Here is a 25,474-nt window from a genome sequence, read left to right as displayed (position 1 = left end):
GCTTTAGTAGTTCAGACATGTAAATGACATGTATTTACATGTCATTTACATGTCCTGGGAGTAACACCCCTTCTACTAAAAAAGTCTGAAACCATTTTGCAGAGAAACAGAGCGATGAACGTGTTGCTTCTGTCATAAGTCTGGAAAGAAAACTTTGCGTCGGTGTTACAGAATTTAAGGTCGTAAATCCCAATGCGGTGTTGGACAATTTATTCATCCCTTTTAATTTGCATACTCTTTTGTGGAATTTTTAATTAAACAGTAAAATGTATCAAATAGCCCTGAAGATTGTAGCGAATGAAGCATACAAACTCGTGAAATATAATGTATTGTTGTGGGTCGTTGAAATTACTGAGACACAAAGGCACATCTATGTGGATTTCATTAACCTTTACACTACGTAGGCTTTTCGTGGGACTTAAAAAGGCTTATGCGGTGTAAAATTTGATCGCAATCCTTGTTTAACCTTAAATCCAATATTTCCCCTTGTGATATGCTATATTAATTCCAAAAAGCTAAAATGTGATATTTGAGACAAATTTTGATTTCAGTATTTCACAACAGCTTTAATTGGCACATGACAACAGATTGAGAACTAGGTTTTTTTCATGACCCTCAGAACTTTCAGTTTAAGAGCGACCTTTATTTTTCACTTAGATACCAATAACGTTACAGTTTTCATCCAATTTTAAAGATGTAGACAGCAGCAGAAAATGATTCCCACTAAAACTGGCACTAAATCACGTAAACGCGCAAACATCCCTACTCGTGACAAAAGAGCTTAATATAGCTATCGCCTGAAGGCCCACTTTGCGTCGATGTTCACCCACTCGCTCATTTGTACTTCCAGACTAATGCCCTGCGGCGAGTTACGTTCTCGCCCAGGAGAAATACCACTTTCAAAAGTTACTGCATGTGACCTGTTTACATTTCCACACTGGACAGATCGTTTCAATGTCGAAACTCCCTTCTTGTCACAAGCACTATAGGAGATCGTGCTCCAGCCAACATCTAGAGTAAGAATCAAGGGGTATAGCACTGCACCACGTGTAATATTCAAAGAGTAGTCTCCTGCAAAAAAAATGACACTGCTCAACACGAACAATGAAACGTAGAACATTTACTTAAATTTCGGAAAAAGCCCGGCTCTTCAAAGTAGTCACTTAGATGTTCTGAAGTAGCGTCGCGGTTGTGTAATGAACATTTTTATCTCATTTTACCTGGAAGCTGACATGATACGGGAGGCCTGTGATAATGAATCCCTGAACGAGCAACAATTGTCCGGGACTTTGAAAGGGTCAAGCCCGATACTTTTGACATCAGTCTTGCCATTTCCTCTGTTGTTGCAACTCATATAGACCCTGCGAGTGAGGAACGCACGAAGTAAAGTTGTTGATGCGACATACACAATGAGCTATAAGCGTATTTGTATTAAAATCTTCTACCAAATCCAGTGTTAAGGACGTAAATTGCTTTTACCCGCAAGGTAAAGGCAGTTTACCTTACAGGTAAACTTTGTGATTCCAGGTAAACTTTGTGATTTGTTTTATTAATGGACCTTCAATACAAAAGCTTCTAGGCCAGTAAATTGGCCCACTATATTGCCTACGCGGACTGGATGGAATTAATCTAGCAGCGGGACTGCTTGTATTTCTGAAAGCATCTGACCCGACGGGCCCTCCAAGTCGCTCAATTTTGCATTTGAGCTCTAGGCATCAATTTTTCAAATTTAAGATGGCCCTCCAACACTGATTTGAGGGTTGAATATCTCTGCAGAGAAATATCATTGAAAGTGATAATTGAAAGGAAAATGAAAGGTGGGATAGTGAGCTTAAATTTGATAGGCCCTATTCTCAGGTTGAACACCTGAGAAACTTGTGAGCATATTCCCTGACTGTTTGAAATATGGGTATTTATTGATGTTGTATATGATAGCTTTTACTAATCAATTTTTGTGGTCAGCACCATTTTAAACAACGCATTTTTAAAGTCCCCTGCAGTGGTAATTAAAAACACACGTAATTTTAGGTCCGTTGAAGCCAGACAGCAAACAGAGAAAAATGCTTGTTCTGATCACAACGATGAGGTCCGCTCAAGCAATTTCATAAGGCTACAAGCACAAACTGTCAAGTAGATTTTTGGAGCTTTAGTACACCACAGGTTGGCACGTTACCTAAACCCCCTAACAGGATCAATAAGTGTAGGCTCGCTACTTACAAATCGATTTCGAGGTGACCCGCACGATCAACAAAGCATGACCATCGCAATAAACATCTGAGCCGATTGAAAAAGGCTGCTGCTGCTTTAGATGACTAAATAACAAAAGATTTACATCAAACATCTCGTTTCCACCACAAAGGCTGCGCTAAGGGTCAGGTTCGTCCCTAAACAGTAAGCAAAACTAAGTGGGGGGAGTGAACGTGCGCTTAACGTGACAAGTGGGCCAAGGACGTTCCATGGCTATTAGACTGTGGCTCTGGTTTGCAGCCGAACCAAATACATGTAGGCCAATATGTAATATTATTCATCCGTGGTTCGTCCATACGGTTTATCGGAGCACTCGTGCAGGTAGCCCCACACCCAATTTCTAATGGCGGCCCAACACAGAAAGCCTTCTTCAGCAGGCGATAGCAAGGGTTCTCATGAGTACAGGGTCACCGAGCCATATAAGGCACCTTGCCAAAGCGGGAGACGGACACATCCACTGTCAAAGGCAGGAATCTTCTCTAAAGCGTTCTTCATGTAAGTTGGTTTGAAATACATGTAGTCTTTGCATATTGGTGATCTGTTAATTTCCAGGTTATTTTCGAGTTCCTGCTAATATAATGGAGTTATCCACGCATAGAAGACTTCACGTCTTCTGGCTTTTATGTTATAGCATAGAGGAAGGAAATTAAAGTGATAAAAGTTCAATCACGGAGAAGAGATATAGCACCACTGTTACCATGGACTGGGAAAGAGGTTTTTACATGCATGACATATACGGACGTGACAAAAGACATCCTGTGCACAAGCCTCATGAGACGCATTGGTCTGAAGGTTTCAGTATTTTGCAAGGAAACGCTTCCATGCCCTAAATTGTGAGTCAAGTTTTTGGCTCACTGGATCTTGCCATACGAACAGTTCTCTGGGATTCTTTTTTCATTTTGCTGTTCTTTGTTTTTAAATTTTTTTTATGATGATTTCAACCTTCATTGAAGTTAGAAGGTTGTTTGATTCTCTTTCTCAGTTCTTATTGTTTTTCTACGTTTGTTATTCTTGTTTTTCATTTAATTCAGTTTTCTTTGCTTTTGGTATTGTAAAATTTTGCTTGTAAAGATTTTCATTGAATATCACCTTCGGTTATCTGCTCATGTCGCTGTCCTGATTTTTTTTTTTTAAATCGTGTCACATTTGAACTGCCATACGCTTCAATTTCACCGTAACTTTCAGCTGTTTAGCAGTGAACCAAAAACAAAGGGCAATCCATTGAATAAATGATTTGAGAAATTCATAACTTACTGATTTAATCAAAGTGCATGCAAGACATTTACCGCTCAGTACTTACAATGTGAAATAACAATGTTACTCTTTATCCAAACGAAACGAACATTTCAATATTTACCACTGTCAAGATAAGTGATTATCATTTGATTAGCCAAAATCCAAATCCAGCCTTTCGCAAAATATAACAGTAATAATAATGGCGTTCCTGTTTGATTTTGCAGCTGGATGTTTGGCTTCTTCCGTCGAGGATATAAGAGACCTCTTGTGGAGGAAGACTTGTATGATGTTTTGCCGGAAGACTCTGCGAATGTGTTAGTGAGTAAACTCGAAAGGTAAGCAAGTCTTGCTGGTTTAATAAGTACAATTTCAAATGATTTCACCATTCTTTCGAGCATTCGTTGCTTCCATGACGATTAAAGGAAAGGATTCCCCCCATGGCCATGAATGTATTGCATTTGCATCGATCCCCCATTGTCCATGGGTGTATTGCATTTATACTTTTGTTATTTCTTTAATTGGTTTTGATTTTTTTCATTCAAAAATCAGTGCATGGTTGGTCCCCTTTCCAAATACAGATCAAGTACTTTCCAGCATTGCTCTATGGTAAATGTAACAAAATATACTGAGAATACATTCTGATGAAGACATATAAACTGAGTAGTCTTTTCCTGGATTTACATCAAGGCAAAAGTGCCCTCACTTGTCTGCACATGCTTAGTCAATTTTGGATGTTTAAAAAAATGCACTTTTCAGTTCTTGCAAGATTCCATGCAGTCTTCATCCATTGAAGAAGAAGCATACATACTGTACGTACACACACACACACTATTCACCATGCAGCTGCTGCTTCAATGGGGCCTGCTGCTGGACAGAGCTTTGCATACTGGGCATACCACAGCCCAGCAGCCACGGTCAAAAGAATCCCAGCGTGAAGGGTTTGAAGTCCAACAAAAGAGGAACAATAGGGGTCCCCAGTTGCAAGCAAATACACACTTGTGTTTGCTTATACATGGGGCCTTGTGGGGTACCGGAACAATGGGAATTACCCCACACGGCCAGTTTTTACCTTGTAAAATTGGTATCCCACGAAACTGATATCTGGAAATAACTCAAAAAGGGGAAATTTTTCGCAAATTGAAGTGTTTTATTATATGGGACATACGGTCGAAATTTCAACCCAGGAAAGTGAATTTGGTTTAAATTGGAGTGATTTAATTTTTTTTGCGTGTTGTGTGGGAGTTTTGTACACGAGAACAAAGGAAATATCCCCAAGTATAGCTGTGTAAGGATGGGTGACTGTAAGTGTGGTATGCACTAATCCTCACACAAAGCCGCGGCTGTGGACGGCACCCTGTTAAGGTCTGCCTGGCTGCGAATTAACCCGACTGTCTGTCTGTATTCCCTGTGTATAATAAAGCATTGGATCACTTCGTCTATAAATGTAAATTACCATTACAAATGTACTTACTATAAACACTCTGACCAACAGAATGACATTTCCCCCAATAAAGTATTGGGGTTCACTGAATGAATATCTTTGTGGGGTTTTCTTAACGCCATTACAATTGTTAACAGCCACCGAATGCTTTACTTTTGTTGCTAGGGAATGGAATAAAGAACTGGAAACAAGTAATGTCACAGGGAGGCCTCCGTCCCTCTGCTGGGCGTTGATTAGAGCGTTTGGTGTGAAGTTCATGTTATACGGTTTGCCCGCTTTCTTTGAGGTAACGTAACTGTTGCTCAATTTTTGATAATAATGTTTTCCACTGATGGGATAACTCCTTTAGCGTTGAAGAGATCATTTTGGATGGAGCCTCAAAACCGAAGAAGCAAAAACAACCGAAAAAAGATGCTTTAAGGTGTAAGACAAAAAAAATGTATTGGCGTGAGCATTAAGAAACAATTCTTGAATAATTTGCAAATACTGTGTAACATTTTGGACGCTGGAAGATAACTCGCAGTGTGTTCGATTTTCATCAATTGGTGTCTCAATGACTGCAAAGAGTTACTCCAACAACTCTTGAATGCTGCACTCCTGCAAAAAAAATGTACTGCGACGATATCAAAGAAAATGTCGTAGGAGGGGTGGATTCTGCCCCCGGCTCTGTTAGTGTTAATTGTAATTATTCTGGTCAAGGACATTGTTCGTAGGAGGTCTTCTTGAAGATGGTCCAGCCGGTGATGTTGGCACGATTGGTTCTGTACTTCTCCACGGACCTTGTATCAACCACTGAGGCCTACCTGCAAGCCGCCGGTCTCTCTCTGTCTTCCCTATGTCTCATCGTCACTCACCACTGCTGCTTCTTCGGCTTTGGCCTGACGGGGATGAGACTCAGAACTGCTTGCTCGGCCCTTGTCTTCAGAAAGGTAATGGGTCTTTGTTTTCTTTGCTCTGGGCGGCATCTCCCAGAATCCAGTGGGCTCCACCTTGTTTGTCCAAATACGGATACGCAGGCAAAACATGACGTGCAATCAATATACAATAGACGTTGCACTGTCATTTTAGACCTGTCATTGTCAAATTTATTTTGCTGTAGGCCTTGAAGCTCAGCAATCTCGCTCTCGGTGAGACCACAATCGGTCAACTTGTGAACATCCTATCAAATGACGTCAACAGATTCGATCAGGTAAGTAGCCTGAGGGTCGGAAACAGGCTTCACGAACAACAGGTCTTATCACTTTATCAGCGTGTCCCCACGAATTATAAAGGAACAGAGACCTAAGCTTTACTCTACTACAAAATACATCTAGATGAAGCCTATGAGAAACATTTCACCAGTTGCCGTCTCCTATGAACCCATGAGATGGCTTAGCCCAGCCAGTACAGAGGTCGAATAGTTAAAATAGCTACACTAGTGAACAAATTTCATAAGTTCCTGTCCATTCTGGTAGAGCAGGCTTGTGATTTTGGTTCTTATTATCTCTTGAAAGACACCTGCTAGGCGTGGTGGAGTTTCAATTCTGTAATGAATGCGGGAAAAGGAACAGCATCGATAAGATGCCTCCTTGACCACGGCTATGGCAAGCAATAGATTGAGGTTAGCCGCGGGGCCCGCGAATGATCCTTTCAAATGATTGGTTGCAAGCTTCATAAACAATAATGAAGTTATTGAAATGAAAACAGTTTTAAGATAAACGGGGGTATACGTTATCCGGCTAATATTTTAACCTGTGACACACGAAACATGCTCAAAAGCAGAGTGGCTCCTTTGTCTGGAAATGTTGTGAAATGTTTGCATACATATTTTTATACTGCTTTTATAGCTGCTTTCCTTTGAACACCGGCCTTTCGAAACTTTTTGTCACCCTCTATTCTCTGGACCTATAATTGGCTCTGTTTTGCAGGCCTTTATGTTCGTACAATATTTGTGGATAGCACCATTCCAGCTGACTGTGCTTTTCGTCTTATGTTGGCGAGAGATCGGAGTTTCCTGCCTGGCGGGGCTCTCCGTCTTGATCTTGATGGCGCCCCTGCAGGGTTACACGGGAAAGCTGTTTTCCAAGTTGAGGTAAGATCCACTTTGTCAAGAGATACTTGCTTGTTCCTGAGTGCACACGTCCATTCTATCTTTCTGCCCCTTTACACTCTTGACGTTCTTTCTCCCTTTCCTCCTCCCTTCCTTGTCAGATCTAAGACGGCCTTGTTGTCTGATGCAAGACTCCGCATCATGAATGAGGTGATATCTGGAATGCGCGTCATCAAGATCTACGCTTGGGAACAATCCTTTGGAAAACTAGTCGCTGAAAGCCGAGGGTAAGTTTATTGTCATTATAGCATGCTATTTTAAACCAGCCAAAAAAAAATTGATACCAACGTATCGTTTCTTAATTTGGTTGCGGGAATTGTACAATACAGTTCAATAAAAGGATGCATGCACAATGCGTAGAAGCCCTTTGAAAAAGTTTTAACTGGAATGAAACAATGGGACATGCACGACAGCAATTGTTTCACATTGACAAGGAATTTTGCTGGAGACAATCATTCATTACTGCTCAAAATGTTGAGAACTCACGGAGTGATTTTTGGACCATTATCTCTCCATTTTGTCACTGCAAGTTGAGCATAGTTCCTGTCAGTCTTTTTGTTGTAAAACATTAGAATATGTAGCGATTTCTGCTTGTGCTGTTTTGGTCTGCAGCAAGGAGATACGCAAGATATTGTACAGCTCTTACCTACGAGCGCTAATCTTTGCTCTGCTGTTCGATTCCACCCTACTGACAACATTCGTCACGTTCGTGGTCTACTCCTCAATCGGCAACCCCGTCACGTCGTCCAAGGTGTACCCGGTGGTCTCGTTGTTCTATGGCGCTCGACTCTGCTTGTCCTTATTTTTCCCGTTGGGTGTGATGAACGGGGCAGAGGGACTCGTTTCCATTCGTAGGATTCAGGTAAGGATATAAGAATTCAAACCTTTGGACGAGGTGGATGGTCATCTCTCACTATCCAAAATAACCAAGAATAAACTGGAGTACCTCATCGTCCTCGAAGGCTTTGAATTAATGTGAATATCAGATTACAAACCATATTATTCAGCGCCCAATTGAGTCTCGAGATCTTGTAGGTATTTACAACGTAGGCAATCCTTTTCTGGGCAAGATTCAGAGATGACATACTCATCATCTACAACGGCCATCTTGATTCCTTCACCAAACTTGTTCACCATATGAACCAATTGCGTCCCACCCTCAAATCTACTTTTGACGCATCTGAAATTTCCATCACCTACCTGGACCTTACCATATTCAAAGGTCCGCGTTTCTGCAAAACTGGTACCCTGGATAATAAAGTATTCACGAAACCAACGGAAACATTCCAATTTTGGAAAGGAATTCATCCCATCCACAACACATATTCCACGGCTTTATCAAAGGTGAAATCCTGAGATATGGCAGAAATACAAACAATGAGGCTGACTTTCTATAAAAGGTGCAACGTTTCAAAGAAAAACTTCGAATTCGAGGCTATACCCAAGCGGAATTTCAGAAGTCGATGCAATCTATCGATTTCCAACAACGGATATCTTTAATTCACACAGAACGAAAGACGAAGGAAAAGAAAGAGCACCCCCCCTCGTCTTTACCACTACACACCATCCACAACTGAAACACAAGTATGTCAGAAATGCTCTTCTGGAATATTGGCACCTTATCTCAAGCAACCCACTACTCAGGGAGATTTTCCCCAAACCTCCACTGGTTGCTTACAAAAGAGCCAACAATTAACATCCAGAAAAAAATTTTGTCAGAGCCAAACTCAGCCATGTCGAGAACGACCAGTCCTCTACACCTGAAGAACGCGATGACACCCTCAATATCCTAGCTTCCCTATTGGGTGAACAAAACCCATCCAACTAATATGTGTGGTTAATATCATGTCCCATACAGACGGCTACCCAAATTTCCCATCTTGTGAGTGCCACTGACTCACTAAAACCATACCTGGATTCCTCAGGAATCGTGCGGCTAATGACTCCCCGAAGGGACGAAAATGCGTTCTCGCCAGTATCATCTTTGTGAAATTAATTTCCACATAGAGACTAAAATGGAGTCTCGAGAGGGTGTAAATAATGGTGTCAGTGTCATGGTTACCCAAGCAGTGGGTTGGGTAGGGTATTTTACCCAGTTACTTTTGCCCACAAAGTACCCAAGTTTATTCCCACATCAATCCATAAGAGAGCTCGACTCTGAATGGGATGAAGCCTTCACTTCCTCATCCAAATTATTCAGTGCTTAATTGAGTCTCGAGATCTTGTAGGTGTTTACAACGTATGCAAACTATTTCTACCTTTGATAACCAGAAATTTCTGCTTATGGAAGAGCTTGAGAGACAAGACGGTGAGGCCACTGTGGATATTAACGACAATGTTGGATTGGAAAAGTCCGCGATTCTGTTGGAAGAGATAACTGCAAATGGCGCTCTTGCGCCGAGGGAAACTAATGATGAGAGCCCCGAGGAAGAAAGGACGGACGCCTCACAGCGCCTGGAAAAAGAAGCACAAATGAGCAGTACAAACTATCTGATCCAATCCGAGGGAGTTGAGGAGGTTGGAGGTTACGTTGGGCCCTCTGAGATGGAGGAAGATGACGATCTTGAGAAGCCGGAACCCTCTCTTGAAACGGAAGAGGAGAAAGGAATTGTTGTGGAGAATTTATATGGTTCCTGGAACAAGGTACCGTTACATGAAGCCTTCACAAATGAAATTCGTTGCTGTACCTCTCTAATCCAATTACTCCGGCGAGAAGGGAGATGGTTTATGCGGCACCACAAAAGTTTTGCTTGTAGTTTGGCGAACATTTCTTTGGTAGCCTCATTATGTTCACTTTCAGACGCACACACCCAAGTTGTAATTAGGCAGTGAACACAGTGTCGTGCATTTGGTATAATTAAAGTGCCTTTGTGTGGAGAAATCTCATTCTATTTTGACTTTTTCAAAACAAGGATTTAAGCAACACTGTGCTTCAAGACATCAGTTTTCGCGTTGAGCCTGGAGAGCTTCTCGCGGTGGTCGGTCCCGTCGGATGTGGAAAGGTGAGTCTTGAATACTAGGGCCTAATTCTAGGCCTATATCTCTACAAGCGTGGTGTTAAGTCAGCACCATTGTAAATACACCCGTAGTGTATATTGGGACCAGTGGACCTAAAGTCTCAATACTTTTGATATGCATGTATCTACTTGTATACAGCCCTGTGGGACAATGGACATATGTCAGCCTTAATATCTTTATAACACTAGAGTATAGGAAACTGCACGGGCATTAGGCACCTTTATATGTATAATCAGTTCTCTTGTGGGACGATAGGTCAGTACCACCCTTGATATCTACATATATGCTGCACAAATATAGGACAAGATGCCAAACTGAAGAAAGATTTCCATCATTATCATGTCTGCTTTGTTTACTTTCCCTTGACAGTCTTCCCTGTTGATGGCCCTGCTGGGGGAGCTTCCGACCGTATCAGGAGTCAACGCCCTACCCGGTTGGGTTGGCTACACGGCTCAGCAACCCTGGATCCTGTCTGGCTCTCTCAGGGACAACATCCTCTTTGGGAGTGAATACGAGCCGGCCAAGTACAAGCAAGTCATCAAGCAATGCGCGCTCACCAGGGTAGGTTTGCAGCAGACAGAGGCTATTTTTGAAATCCTGGTATTGTTTCAGCCTGGGCTGAACATCTGCTCCCGTATCATTAATATTTGAATGGGATACACAGAATTTTTATCACATGAAATGATTTTGTCTTTCTTGAGATAATAAAGGGGCTCCACTGGGTTAATTTTTAGGCTCAAACCAAGAGACTACATTCACGAAGCTAGAGGTGTAGAAGATTGCCAAGAGTTCAAAGTTTCCCCCCCCCCCAAATAGGAGCTTATTGAAGTTAAAATGGAAATTCTATTGAAAAAAATTAAAATCTAATTGACTGGATTTCCAAAGCTTGGAATAACTGCATATTCTTCTTTTGTGAGGCTTTTTTTTTTAGCAAGGAACATGTACCAAGCTTAAACGCCAATTGTTTGCTTCAATTGTTGGCTTCAAGGATTTTAAAAATCTTGTATCCATAGGATATTGAGCTGTTACCGCATGGAGATCAGACACTGGTGGGCGAGCGTGGAGTGACCCTCAGCGGAGGTCAGAGGGCAAGGGTCAGCCTGGCCAGGGCCTTGTACAGTGATGCTGATGTGTATTTGCTGGATGATCCGCTGAGTGCAGTTGACCCCGCGGTTGGGAGACACCTCTTTGAAAGGTAAGCCATCTCGATTTCTCATAGAATCCATTTTTTAATTTGATATCCTTTTTTTGACATCCTATCCTTTGAGAAGAATATTCCATCTGAACTTCGCTTATTTAAAGATCGGCACAGCACAACAGTTGCTGGCAATTTCTGCCAAGTGTCGGTAAAGTACTGTATTGCAATTTCTGGCCAGTGCAGATTCGCACATTGGAAAAACTATATTACAAACAAAAATCTAAGCAATATATTAAGCTTATTTGCAGAAATCTAAAGTTCTCTTTTTGATTTAAGAGTCAAATAATGAAGGTGGTTTTCCAAAGGTGCATCCTTCATCAAATGAGGGACAAGGCGCGGATCCTGGTAACTCATCAGCTGCAGTTCCTGGACAAAGCCGATAAGATTCTCATCCTGAAACAGGTAATTCGGATTAAAATTAAAAGCCGTTGAAAACTTCAAACCTGAAGTGTCCATTTTCCGGTTCACAAATCTGTGGATACTGAAGCATTCAGTTAGTTTCATACCATTGAAGATATTTAGCCATTTGCCACATTTCACTTGTCTGGTTGCAGAGACATTTCAGTACAGAATACTAATCTTAGACCTGAGGGGCTGTCCAAATTACTCTGGTAATAATTCATGTTGCTTTTCTTTGGGGTGGGGCATAATTTGACAGGGGAGTGCATCTGGTTACGGAACCTACCAGGAGTTGCAGAGGGAAGGCATAGACTTTGCAGCCCTACTGAAGAAGAAATCTGATGACGATGACGACACTGGAGATAAGGAAAAGGTCCTCGAAGGGTGGAGGAGAGAAAGGAAAATATCAACGTGCTCCAACACTTCGTTTTGTACAGACCAAGATGAGGTTGGTGTCCTAGTTTTAAAGATATAGATATTGTTGACCCTGGTTAAAAAAATTCACATTGTTTTGTCATACATGCATTTGTTTTTGCCGAGTGTATAATCTATACATAAAACAATTGACGTTCATTGAAGAGTCTTTGCTACTCTTGATGATTCCTGCGCTGGTATCTGCCTCGTTTTCTTTTTTGGCAATTTTTCCTTTTTGTTTTCTTTTATTCCACCCTTTCTCACGTCCTCTTCGCCCTTGTGTCAGGTGGAGACGCCTGTGGGCATTGCCCCAGAGGAGATGGCGGTAGGTACAGTTGAGTGGATGGTGTACATACGGTTCCTCCGAGCAGCGGCGGGATTCCTCTTTCTGCTCGTCTGGCTGATCATCGTGGTTGGTGCACAGGTAAAAATACAACTCAGTAAAGGGGACCTAATGAAGGTGGGAGCGAGTGACACCGGAGAATGCCTACTTACTGTCAATATCATACATACATATATGTATTGAATCGTTTGCATGATGCTGAAAAACGAATTTTCCGGCTCACGATAGTCTTATAAGAGAAACAGCGAAAGCATTGCTGAGTGTTTTTGTCCTCCAAAACCTCAGACTGCTGTTTAATAATAGCCAAAACTTCAGTTTTATACGTTTTCATATAGAAATAAAGCATTTTGGGGAAGCAAGGACTATTAATTTGTGAGGTACTTTGCAGATAAGATTTTCAGTGCCAGGCGACCTATCCAGGAATATCCACCAAATCTTAAAAAGAAAGTCCAAGTATTTCAAATTCTTGAAGCTACGTTTTAGCAAGAATTGCAAAGCCTATTTCATCCCAACTCCACCCTGACACTTTAATGAAACATTTAAGTCCTCAAATCTGAAGACTGTCACAGGTTAGTAATAAAGAAATCGGAATGGTCCATTGAGGAGTATACAGTGGTCTATGTCTGCCACGGTACAAAAATTGTGAACAGTGAAGAAATTCCACCCGAAGAAGTATGTTAAATCGGGCTGTACGGTAAACTGGCAAGGTGTTCAAACAGCATTGTGATCAACAAATCAACAAGACACTTTCATATTTTGCTTTGCCTCCGACTCAGGCTGCCCTGACTTTCACGGACCTCTGGCTGGCGACGTGGGTCTACGAGGAAGAGCAGTATTTAGCGGCCACAAATCAGGTCAGCTGATGATCATGTTCCAGACTGCGTTTTAAAAAAGACCTGAGACATTTACTGATGTAATTGCTTCCCACTTATTCTCTGTCCGTCTCATCCGTTTTGCATTTCCTACAGGATAACCAAAATGCGACCACATACGACAACCAGTCGTATTACGTCAGAATTTACGCCATGTTGTGTGGAGGATCGACGCTTCTCTTGTTTGTCCGTAGCTTTCTGTTCTTCCACCTGTTCGTGACGGCCTCCAGGGCTCTTCACAACCAAATGTTCGCCTCTATAATAAGAGCGCCCATGCAGTTCTTTGATACAAACCCAGTGGGTAAGACGACTCGACTGCGTGCTAGAGCGCCTTTAGTGCGAAGTCAATGGAATTACATGTATTTGTCTTGTAGTAATTTGCCAAGAATCTATGAATTAGGAATGGCTGCCTGCAGGAAAAAAGTGGCCTAAAGCCTTCTGGTGGCCGCGCCAAGCTCGACACTCTGGTAGATGCTCATTGGACACATTTGGACAAGTGATTCGCATTGTGACATGCTGCATTGACTGTGTATGCTCTGTTAAAGGGACCATTTTCATATTAGTTCGTTATTCCTTGCGACTTTATAGAAATTACAGAGACGATTGGGGGTACTGAGTATATATTGTTCTATTTTTAGGTCGGATTCTGAATCGCTTTGCCAAGGATATCGGCTTCATGGATGATGTCTTGCCAGGAACATTCACAGACTTTCTGCAGGTAAGGTTTTTTCAGACTCAAGAGAACACTTGAATATAAATTAACATTAATTTGAATGTGTCGATGGGAAACCTGACGAAAGCCCAAACCTCTTCATCCTACCTTAAGTGAACTTACTTTTTTGTAGCAGTTCTTCAAATAATTTTTGACTGCATCAAAATTGGTAAGCTTATTTTTTCTGTCCCGTAAATTGTGATTTTTGGCTTCTTTTTAACCTTCCTGTCCAGATCACGGTGAATACCTTGGCCATTATCACCTTGATTTCCATCTTCAACCCTTTCTGCCTCGCATTCACCATACCAATCGCCATCGTGTTTTTCCTCACAAGGAGATACTACTTAGCCTCTTCTCGGGACGTCAAGAGGCTAGAAGGAGTAGGTATGTCATTTTATCTTATTGGAGAGGTCACAAACCTGTTGAAGTAAAGTTGAAGACATTGGCAGCAATATATGTCTGATTTAAAGGACGTAGGCATGTGTACTTCACACAGTTTCGCAAATTAGTTGAGACAACTTATATTTTCCATTTGCAATGTTTTTCAACAACCCTTGCAGGATTTTGAATTCCCTACTTGAAGATGAAAGGCGCAAGAAAAAAGTTGAAAAGAACATCTGATTTACAGATTAAAGAAGTATGTCGTTGTAAATGCCCGGAGCTACTTTTGCATTCGTTACTTTATTACAAACTCAGTTTCCTTAACAATTTTATCTGGTAAAAGACGATGGTATTTCCCAGTGTTGTAGTCGAGTACCTTCCGAGTACCAAATACGAATACTGAACTGGGTAAGAGGGAAAAAAGCCAGAGTGCACAGGCATTTGATGGTAAATGTGCAAAGGTAAGATTACAAAATAAATGTTAGACTTCAGACACTCCCGGTTGTGTAAAATTTAAGTTTTAAATTAAGGAGAAAAGTACTCGGAAAGTACTCGGCCGAGTACTTTCCGAGTACTTTTTGTCCTAAAAAGTTAATTTGAATCAAACAGTGAAGGTCTGAAGTCATTATGTTGCTTTGTAATCTTACCTTTATGCATGTACCATCAAATGCTGATGTACTTCAGCTTTACCGTATAATATGACTACGCTGTCTTCCACTCCTTTAGTTCGTTAGTGAAATGCAGTTTCAGATAACAAATATTGTCTTATCTTGTGTTCCTGTTTGCAGCTCGCAGCCCCGTGTTTTCTCACCTGTCAGCCACTCTGACTGGTCTAAGCACTGTCCGGGCGTTCAAGGTCCAGCGGCGCTTCGTTGCGGACTTCGACGGGTACCTGGACGGCCACACCCGGGCCTGGTTCCTCTTCCTGGCCACGTCCCGCTGGTTAGGAGTGCAGCTGGATTTCTTTAGCAGCTTGTTCATTTGTGGGGTTAGCTTCACAAGCGTCATGGCGGCTGGCCGTAAGTAGGGCGACCGCACTACAGATAAAACCGATATACATGTCATATTTTACATCTTTTTTGATGACTTGGTCTTTCATTTTAGTGGTCATCGCCACATGCATCTTTTCTTGGAAGCTGCAGTTCACAATGACTCTTATTAAAACATTGCTCAGATAGCATTACAAAAAGTGCGCATTTGTGTATTTGTTTACGAGCGCGTCATAGAGACAATAATTACAAAACAAGCCAGTTGTTATGACGTGTACTTAATTTCGATATTTGGGCGAGGCTTCTTCAACTCTATCCATCTGTGCAAGTCTCCTCAATTTGAAAGCATGCGCGTTTCTGGTCTTTTGAGTCGTAAATTGTTTGGTGTTTATCGTTAAAAATGTTTCAATTTGCCAATGCGTCTCATCTTGACAACAATGTAGTACACAGTAATTGGTGGGTTTTTTAAAAGATCTCATTTGGTTTTACAGTAAAACCGAGATTAATCGCTCAATGTAACGCAAAATAACAAATGTCACAACAATGTTGTTTTGCTTGCTCAGTCCTTGATCTGAACTCTGGCATTGTTGGCTTGTCGCTGACGTACGCCATCAGCTTAACGGGGTCATTTCAGTGGGCGGTTCGACAGAGTGCAGAGCTAGAAAACCAGGTAAGTCTACCTGTAAAAATTTCGGTCGAAATTTGTGCTTGACTAGTGAAAATCCATATATGAATGGTACATTTGACAAAATTAGTAGCATAATAATGGCAATGCCAGTGTCAACCTCTGTAAACTCAGATGACATCTGTGGAGCGTGTGTGTCAATACATCGATATCGAGCCTGAGGCTCCATTGGAGACCGACTATAAGCCGCCTCCTGACTGGCCACAAGATGGAGGTATCACGCTCCAAGATACCTCCCTCAGATACACTGAAGACGGGCCTCAGGTGCTGCAAAACATCAGCTGCTCCATCAAGCCAAAAGAAAAGGTATGGCTACATAGACCAATGTCTGATATCAGGATTGCCACCTTTGGAAGAACAACCCTTTCGGTGTCAAAGGAAAATATAAACCTGTAACCTGAAATCGGAATTTAGTTCAGAGGAAAAAAGCCGATTCTGATAAGTTTTACATATCAAGTCTGTGTGGGGAGCAAAACATGTTATGTTAAAACGTATGGGTTTCGGAAGTGCAAATTATTAGAAGATCTCAGAAATTCATAAATTGAACCTTTAAGACATTGTGCCTGCCATTTTACTTTATAACTCCGACGGCTGTCATAATGGCTGAAAACAACTGCAGTTCCGATACCTACTTGTGCAAGAAATCTTGGTTGATAATTTTATGTACATCGAGCTAAATTGAGGTCAAACTCATCAAGCTTGCACGGTAAGCAAATTACAGGTGGTATTAAAATGACTAGTACCGATCGTTCCGGCTTTCAGGTGGGCATCGTGGGCAGGACTGGGGCTGGCAAGAGCTCCCTGATGACGGTATTGATGCGACTTGCCGAACCCACGGGCACCATCATGATAGACGGTGTCAACACGACGCTGATCGGGCTGCACGACCTCCGCAAAAAGGTCTCCTTCATCCCACAGGTAAAAGGTCCAGTTTATTAGCACAAGTTCAACTGGGCTCAAAAAGCCTCGATCTCCTTCGAGAGCACAAGACCCTCTGCGTTATAGAGTCCTTTGTCAAGTACTTGGTCGGACACTGGTGAGATTGTAGAGGTCGTATTGTCTTTACTGAGCTTTATTTTCACGCTATTGTAATGCATTTTAATCATGCCAGTTACGGAAGGCATCTTTAGCAAAATGAAGTCAACTAGCCTGTATATCTTTTTATCTACTTTGTGAAACAGATTGTAGGCCTTTAGTAAGGGACGCAGTATGTGCTAGGCTGGTCAGAACCGTTCAAAACTGGCTCAGCAGAGTAGACGCAACTATTGCCTTTGGCTCCATAATTGATTGTGTCGATTCACCTGTTCATCCCATTTCTTTATTTTTATTCATGAATTCCTTTTGAATCAGGAGTTGAAACAAAATTAAGCACTTTTTTCTGAAAAATGTGCTCCCAACCCTCCAGGCATGTTATGGTTTTTGCCGCCACGCGAGTCGGTGCTTTTTCGTCTTTTTGTAAAACTGGCCACGTGCCAGGCTCTCGACCAACAGGAGTGGCTTAGCTGTCTGGGGTATTTACGATTGGTTGACATATTGTCAAGTAATTGTGTTTACTCAGTCGTCAAAATATATCGCTGTATTATATTATTTTGATTTGTAATTTTAATAGGATCCAATTCTGTTCAGCGGAACAATGCGGAAAAACCTGGATCCGTTCGATGAGCACGCTGATTGTGATATATGGAGAGCCATTGAAGAGGTGTGTTGAGTAGAAAGCATTGGGTGAAACTAGCTCATACCATTTTCGTCACACGTGTCAATCACAGTATGATCAAACAGTGTGCACTACTTGTATTTTAAGGCAAGATTGGACATATTTTTTAGTCAGGCCATTTTTTACAAGACTTTAAACAGGCGATGTGAGTATGCCCACTTCGAGTTATAAAGCATGGACTGATTGGCATAGTTATCAAAATCAAGTTCAGCGCCTTTGAATCATTTTGATGGACGATTGGATATTGGAAATAAACCTGAGAAATGTGGATCAAGAAAATGAGGTGTCTCATTGTGGAACAGTCCCTAATCGAAATATCCTTCGTCCACTTGCGCACAAGTCCAGTGTATGAATTCCAATCTCGCACTAATCATGAAGGCTGTTTCCTGGCATTCCAAAAACCCAAAACAAAAACCAAACCTTTTCGACAGGTGGAGTTGAAGCCAGCAGTGGAAGAACTTCCTGACAAACTGGAGGCAGTCCTGACAGAGGGAGGCACCAACTTCAGTGTGGGTCAGAGACAACTGCTGTGCCTGGCCAGGGCCATCCTACGTAAGAACAAGATCCTGATAGTGGACGAGGCCACGGCCAACGTGGACGTCAGGTTAGAGTGTTTGTTTCGCTTCCATACTTCGACAAAGTATACCCCAACTAACAGCTGAAGGTAAAGCCTGTCATACAGCATCATTACGTGTGTCCGAGGTCGATCCTATCCACACGGCAGACACACGCTGACATGATCAAACTGGTGTGATGTCGAGTGCTTTTTCTCGAATGACCTTGCCCTTTGAAAACGGGGAACTGGTTCGTTACTTTGGCTAGGATGTAGTCATTTTTTTTCTCTTTTTGTAAGACTTCTTCAGTCGTGATGGTCGACCCGTATCAGGTCTGTCTACCGTACAAAAAACTCATCATTCTTAATATACGAGTAATCGCAGCTGCTTTTATTGCATATATAGAACTGACCGGTTGATCCAGGCGACTATCCGACAGAGATTCAAGCACTGCACGGTCCTAACCATAGCTCACCGCCTCAACACCATCATGGACTCCGATAAGGTCATGGTAAGAGGCTTTCAATGGAAGGTGCACCGTTTTAAACCCCAAATGGATCTCCTTTAAACAATCTCCTTTAGTCACATTTTGAGTCCATACACTGCATGTTGAGTATGAAAGTGCAATAGTAAAGCACAATAGACCGTAATTCATCTCACCCCAACTCTCTGACTACTTGAGGTGTTTATTCCAACAACGCATTCGCAAAATAAAGCCTCTCCAACTCCCCCAAGGGAGGGAACCGTCATGCGAACACGTGAGGTCTACCAACGCCCCTGCACATGTGTTTTTTTCCCGAATGACATTGCCCTTTTTGAAATATCAACTCGGCTCATTCACGTCGCTCATAGCTCAGTCTTGACCTTTTCCAGGTACTTGATGCGGGGCGTCTGATTGAGTTTGACGAGCCTTACATTCTGCTCCAAAAGGAGGGCAGTACCTTCACCAGGATGGTCCAAGAGACAGGCAAGGCTGAGGAGGCTAAACTCTTCCACATCGCTGCTGACAAACACGCGGAGAAAACTGCCCACGACCCGGAAGACGCTGATAACCTGTCTGTTTGTAACATGAAAAAGAATCAATCGGCCTGAAGCGACAACAAATAATTTAAAATTTTCCGAAGTGATATGCGATAAAGTCAATGCCACTCATCATGCTGGTGTGGAATTTTATTCGTTCACTGACCGTGGATTACTGTAAAATATGTTGTTTGGTATGACAAAGTTGTACTTGGTATGACAGAATCGGGCTTGGTATGACAGAGTCGTACTTGCGTTCTTGAAAAAGCCAGCTCTCTTTTCATGTCTGCAATTTTGTGGGTGGATTTTTTGCTATGCTTCGCAAACTGTTGTGGGAGCTCCCCGTTCCTAACTGAAGGTTTTGTTTAAATTTTGCATGGTATCAAGCGTTTACAACCTTCTTACAGGAAGATTTTTATTATGTAATAAGTACTTTTTTCCAAAGGGTTGACGTATCAAGAAAAAAATGTTACTTATTTTGCAACACTGGGCAGACCAACAACAGAACAACAACGTTAGTTTGCTGTAACAGTACTGCTTTTGAATAATGCTAGAACAAATTGTAAAATAAAATCGCCTTTAAAGTGCATTTAATAAAGTTTATCTTTTACAGATACAAAGATTTCATGCCTGCATACGTTTAAATTTTCACTGACAAAGTTGTGGTTCAGTGGTGGCGCACTGTGAGGTGCCCCGGGGTGTCCTGTGTGTGATCAGAGAGCAGGTGGTGGAAGACAGTCCTTGGAACCAGTAGAATCAGAAAGCTGGCATTTTCTTCCAAATTCTACTTTTATTGACCCCTTGACTTCTTGGAGAATGCAATGCACTCCAAGCAAGACAAACAGTTAAAACAAAACCCCTGCACAGCAGAGAAATGCATGTGTATATAGTGTTTCAATCATTATTACACGCAATGGTAATTTATATAACAGAAGGACAAATAATTGCAACCTTTTCGGCTTACCCACAGGCACGACGTCCATTCAGTATACATGTGCACAAAAATTCTTCAATCTCTCAACCGCAGAATGTACAGGTTTGTTCTCGCAATTGATAGGAAACTTTGCAAATGATTTGCCAAAGCAATACAAAGGTTACAATGACACAACAAAACAATACACCATGTACATAAATAGGCCTACATGAATGATCCCCATCTGAAGATAATTACTGACATATTGGCAAAACAATCCATCTACGGGTCGTGCTGACAGTGCACACATGCGACTGCAGCGGCGACTAGCTACACTTTTTTTGCCGCATGCACAAGGTCAAAGGGTATCAACGAGGAACTACATGTACTCCGACGGCGCACGTAGATCTCTGCTCACACTGAACACTGCACAAAGACAACCTTGATGATAACACAAAGAGTACTGTCGTTTATAAGAACTAAGGCAAGTCAAGACACCCCCACTCGCCAGTCGGCAACCGTCTAAACAATCTTCTCTGCACATTTTCCAAGCCCAAACGGGGCAGTTATTGCCCAAAGTAAAGACTTTTGGAGTAAGCACTAGTTGGAGCACGCATTTGCCTGAATCAGGTGCACGGCGACAGTTCTAGAAGAAACTATAGTCCGCGCCCCATCCCGGTTTTGGGTTTTTTTTTTTTTCAAAGTAGCCCTCTTATCAGTGCCCTCATCAGTTACCCGCTCGTAAGGACAGTTCGCTCCACACAATCAGTTCCAGGACTTCTATTCACGCCACCGTTTCATCGTTGTATATAGGGCAGCAACATCAACAAGTGTCATACCACTCGATTTTGAAGTGACCCACATGATCAGCAAAGCATGACTATCACAATGAACATCCCAGTCGATTGAAGAAATGCATGCCCCAGGTCGTGCGCATTGGGCCAGGGACGTACCAATGCTACTGGGTCAGTTTAAGGCTCCGGTTTGCTGCCGGACCAAACATAGGCCTATGTTCAAGAAATATACGGTTGGGCCGTGTCTTTTAATTTCTACGGTTTCAGTGCAACGATCTGGCAAAAAAAAGACTTATTCTAGATCTGAGGTAGTCAACCAGTTTGTAAGGAAAGAATAGATTAAGTTTGAGGACTAGAATGGAGCACTATGATATATCAAAAAGGCTGTTTTTTATATTCTCTGCTGATTTAAAATGAAGGTACCACCACGTCAAAATTTTCAGCGAACACATTCAGTACCTTGGGTTTGCATTGCATGTTCAGGGTGACATGATTATATATTGCATTCAACGTGCTACCATTGATGGTTTGCCGCTCCATATATATTTACTAAGATTATCAGACCACTAGTGGCCCATTGAAGGTATGTGCATTGTAGTTTACCTATACGGTGGATCAGTCTTGCTTTGTGGCTCAGAATGCTGGAGGGTTATACAGGGAGACATGAAGAAATTATATGTCTTCCAAAATAACTTCCGTAGACGAATATGTGGTATATTCTGGCCGGAGAAAATCTGGAGCGTAGAACTCTACAAAAAGACCAAGTGCAACGGTATGAGTGCTGAGATCAAGCACCGACGCTTGAGATGGCTGGGGCATGTTCTCCGAATGGACCAGGGAGCGCATCCCTAAGGTGGCGCTGAGATGGACACCACGGGAAAGAGGAAGCGGGAAGACCCACAACAACATGGAGGAGGTCGACAGTACCAGAACTGAAAGAGCTTGGCCTTACATGGGGCTAGGTGCAACATGTACATGCAGCTACGTCGCGCGCGCGGGGGCAGGGTCAAATGGAGGCAGAAAGTATCGGCGGGAAAGAAGATTAAGTAAATAAGTATATGATGGATAGGGAAGGGAGGAACAAGATTGTGACGTAATTGCTTAAGAGGTAAAGACTAGCCGCGTATATGGCTCGTTCCCAACATGGAAAAATCAAAATAGCCACCCACATAACAACTCAATTGAACTAAGAATAACATGGGAAGGGAAAGAAGGTTCCACTCAAACAACAGAAGAAAGAGATTAAGTAGAAACGATATAATTTTTTTTTACAATTATTTGACAAAACTACTTAAAATGACCGCCTGAAAGTTGGTGTCTGTGTGTAGCTGGGAAAATACCTTTTTTTTGCGTCGTGGGTAATATCTGTCACCTGAAGTCGCGTTATATATTGCACACAGGACACTGGGACTTCAATTTCTCTATACATCCCAGTAGTAAAGCTATCGGAGAACTCATGTTCTAGAAATCAGACCTGCCTAAACTAAATACTAAGTACTAATACTAAGTACTGTTTGATTATTCCCTCCCCATAATGCATGGTTCTGGTTTAAACGGATTTAAGCGAGTCCGGGTGCGGTGCATGGACTGTTTTGTCGAAGAATTAAAATGGAATCTCAGCAATACTGGTCGGCTGTTGAGAGAAGCAAAAGTTTCACATGGCGTGAGTTAAAAGGGGCACCCCTTTCACTAAAAGTGTTTACTCCAGCTCTCAGAGGCAAAACTGTGCACTTACGCACTGACAATAAAGGAGTGGTATCCATTATCACCAAAGGCAGCATGGTTCCAGAACTTCAAGATCTGACTATAGATATGTTCTACTTCTGCCACAAAATAAATAGATTTGAAAGTCGAATGGATCCCTCATGGCGATAACCTATAGAAGCAAATTTACTTCATAGACAGCAGGATTAACTTGGACGATTGAGGTGTTCCCCAGTTGTTCTTTTCTTTCTTGGACAGGTTGTGGGGGCCACGATACGGGAACAGATTTGCGAACGAGCATATTGCAAACCTGCCAGTCTTTAGTTCCAATTGTACATTGGAGCCCAACGATTCACGTTAACGTCTCCATTGCAGATTGGAGTGATAACTGGTTAGTGTCACTCAAAGATTTATTCTCAAATTAAAGCTCTTCAACATACAAAACTTGAAGAATAAAGGCAGAGGTAGCTCCTGCAGTATTTCGGCCTTTGTTAAATTCGAATTCTAGCCCATATCATGCATGGTATCGTTATCAAAGTCTTTGGGTTTACTCGCAGCCCTGAGAACATTTCTGTTCAAGGGAAAAACACCAATTCTGAGATTGGCACAACAAAAAATAAAAATCAAGTTTTATGTATACTGTTGCAAGGATGAACTGACAGACAGGACGAAGCTCGTGCATGCTGCATGGCTAGTAAAATAAAGCTTTGCCGTATGGCTGAAAAGAGAGGTAATTCTGTTTGGTAGCTGGTAGAAGGGGTTGGTGGACCCGCAAGGTCGAATGTGTAAAGCATACATGGGGGAGGCGGGATGAGAAGCGAGTTTGTGCTACAGAAAAAAAAAAATATTTGCGAATAATGGTCTTGTGTGCTCTCCCACGGCAGTAAAGTTTGAAACAGTCCAGCAAGCCCCCCTCGCAAAGTAGTAATTAAAGAGCACGAGCTAACGTCACACCATTAAGTTTTAGGTCGAAGTCACATGGCACAGGTTTCCAACAGAAAACGTTTTATTTTTACTGATCACAGCAGTTAGGTCTGTTCATGGAGATGGTCTGTTCAATCATTTTCATTAAGGCTACAGCATAGTCAAGTGGATTTATCGAGCTTTTTTACACCGCAGTAATTGTTGGTTACCGGGTCCCCCAGCCAAATCAACAAGCGTACTTGCGACTCCATTTTGAAGTGACCGGCATGATCAAAAAAGCATGACCACCACAATAAACGTCCAGTCGATTGAAAAGAGTGCGTGCTCCACGTGTGCACGGCATGCGCACATCAACATGACTAGTAGGTCAAGGACGTACTACGGCTATTAAGCTCCGGTTTGTAGCCCGACCAAATACAAGTACATGTACGTGTACATGTAATATTGTTCTTCCATGGTTCGTCCATATGGTTCATCGGAGCACAACAGACACAAACCCGGCCAACTTCTCATGGCGGCTCATGACAGCTGGAGTTCATCAGCGGGCGACAGCAATGGAATTCAAGAGTCCGGGGTCATTATCAAACCTTGTGAGGCACCATGCCAAAGCAAAAGACAGACACATCCACTGTCAAGGGCAGGAGTCTTCTCTAAAGCATTCTTCATGTGAGTTAAAACCAGTTTCCAAGACCTCCTGCTCATATCAGGGAGCTATCCATATTGATTATAAACTCCCCCATGGTTGGGCTTTTTCTACGGTGGTAAAAGTTCAATCATGTAGGAAAGGAAACTGGACCACAGATTTCCATACTCGGAACATTACAACTGTGCGCAAAGGTTATGAGACTGGTCGGGATATTCTTAGTATTTTGCAATGAAGTTGCTTCAATATTTTCCCGGCATGATTTCTGAAAACGTGACGTTGATTCCCATTGAATCCCATTGGATTTTTCAATGGGACCCAATAGAACTCAACTGGATACAAAAGGACCAAATGGGATCCCATTGGTTTCAATGGGACATATTCACACAGACTTATCATTCCATTTGAATCCCATTGAGTCCCATTGGTCATTTTAATGTCACCCAATGGGTTCCAACTGGATTCCAACTTGATACAATGGGACCGGATGTGACCCCATTAGTTTCAATGGGACATATTCACAAAGACCTATCATTCCAGTTGAATCCCATGGAGTCCCATTGATCATTTTAATGTCACCCAATGGGTTTCAAATGGATTCCAACTGGATACAATGGACCGGATGTGACCCCATTAGTTTCAATGGGACATATTCACAAAGACTTATCATTCCAGTTGAATCCCATTGAGTCCCATTAATCATTTTAATGTCACCCAATGGGTTCCAACTGGATTCCAACTGGATACAATGGACCGGATGTGACCCCATTAGTTTCAATGGGACATATTCACAAAGACTTATCATTCCAGTTGAATCCCATTTAGTCCCATTGATCATTTTAATGTCACCCAATGGGTTCCAACTGGATTCCAACTGGATACAATGGACCGGATTTGACCCCATTGGTTTCAATGGGACATATTCACACAAACTTACATCTCAGTTGAATCCCATTGAGTCCAATTGGTCATTTTAATGTCACCCAATGGGTTCCAACTGGGTACAGTGGGACCGGATGGGATCCCATTTGTTTCAATGTTTCAAATGTTCATGTGGACTTCACATTCCAGTTGAGTCCATTTGAATCCCATTGGTCATTTAAATGGCACCCAGTAGGTTCGAATTGGATACAATGGGGCCAAATGGGATCCAGTTGGTTTCAATGGGAGACAGTCGTGGGGTT

At 42.2% G+C, this 25,474-nt stretch overlaps 1 protein-coding gene across 1 annotated transcript; it reads left to right on the top strand.

Annotated features, from left to right (window-relative positions):
* Positions 1–1,803: 1,803 nt before the first annotated feature.
* Positions 1,804–19,896, top strand: LOC147796835 (ATP-binding cassette sub-family C member 4-like). Its single transcript, XM_087146063.1, has 27 exons — positions 1,804–2,742; positions 3,708–3,818; positions 5,090–5,210; positions 5,638–5,853; positions 6,024–6,113; positions 6,832–6,995; positions 7,115–7,240; positions 7,626–7,875; positions 9,285–9,656; positions 9,926–10,015; positions 10,401–10,592; positions 11,045–11,226; positions 11,535–11,631; positions 11,888–12,076; positions 12,329–12,466; positions 13,162–13,239; positions 13,354–13,558; positions 13,896–13,975; positions 14,203–14,353; positions 15,139–15,369; positions 15,903–16,009; positions 16,139–16,330; positions 16,787–16,942; positions 17,634–17,723; positions 18,170–18,342; positions 18,698–18,803; positions 19,166–19,896. The coding sequence occupies exons 1-27, from the start codon at positions 2,591–2,593 to the stop codon at positions 19,382–19,384; spliced, it is 4,278 nt and encodes a 1,425-aa protein (XP_087002189.1). The 5' UTR covers positions 1,804–2,590; the 3' UTR covers positions 19,385–19,896.
* The last annotated feature ends 5,578 nt before the right edge of the window (positions 19,897–25,474 follow it).

The sequence above is a fragment of the Acanthaster planci genome, linkage group LG14 (assembly GCF_054643075.1).
Source record: "Acanthaster planci isolate LZ-2023a linkage group LG14, COTS_SCS, whole genome shotgun sequence".
Taxonomy (NCBI): Eukaryota; Metazoa; Echinodermata; class Asteroidea; order Valvatida; family Acanthasteridae; genus Acanthaster; species Acanthaster planci.
This window is presented reverse-complemented; position numbering and strand designations above follow the sequence as displayed.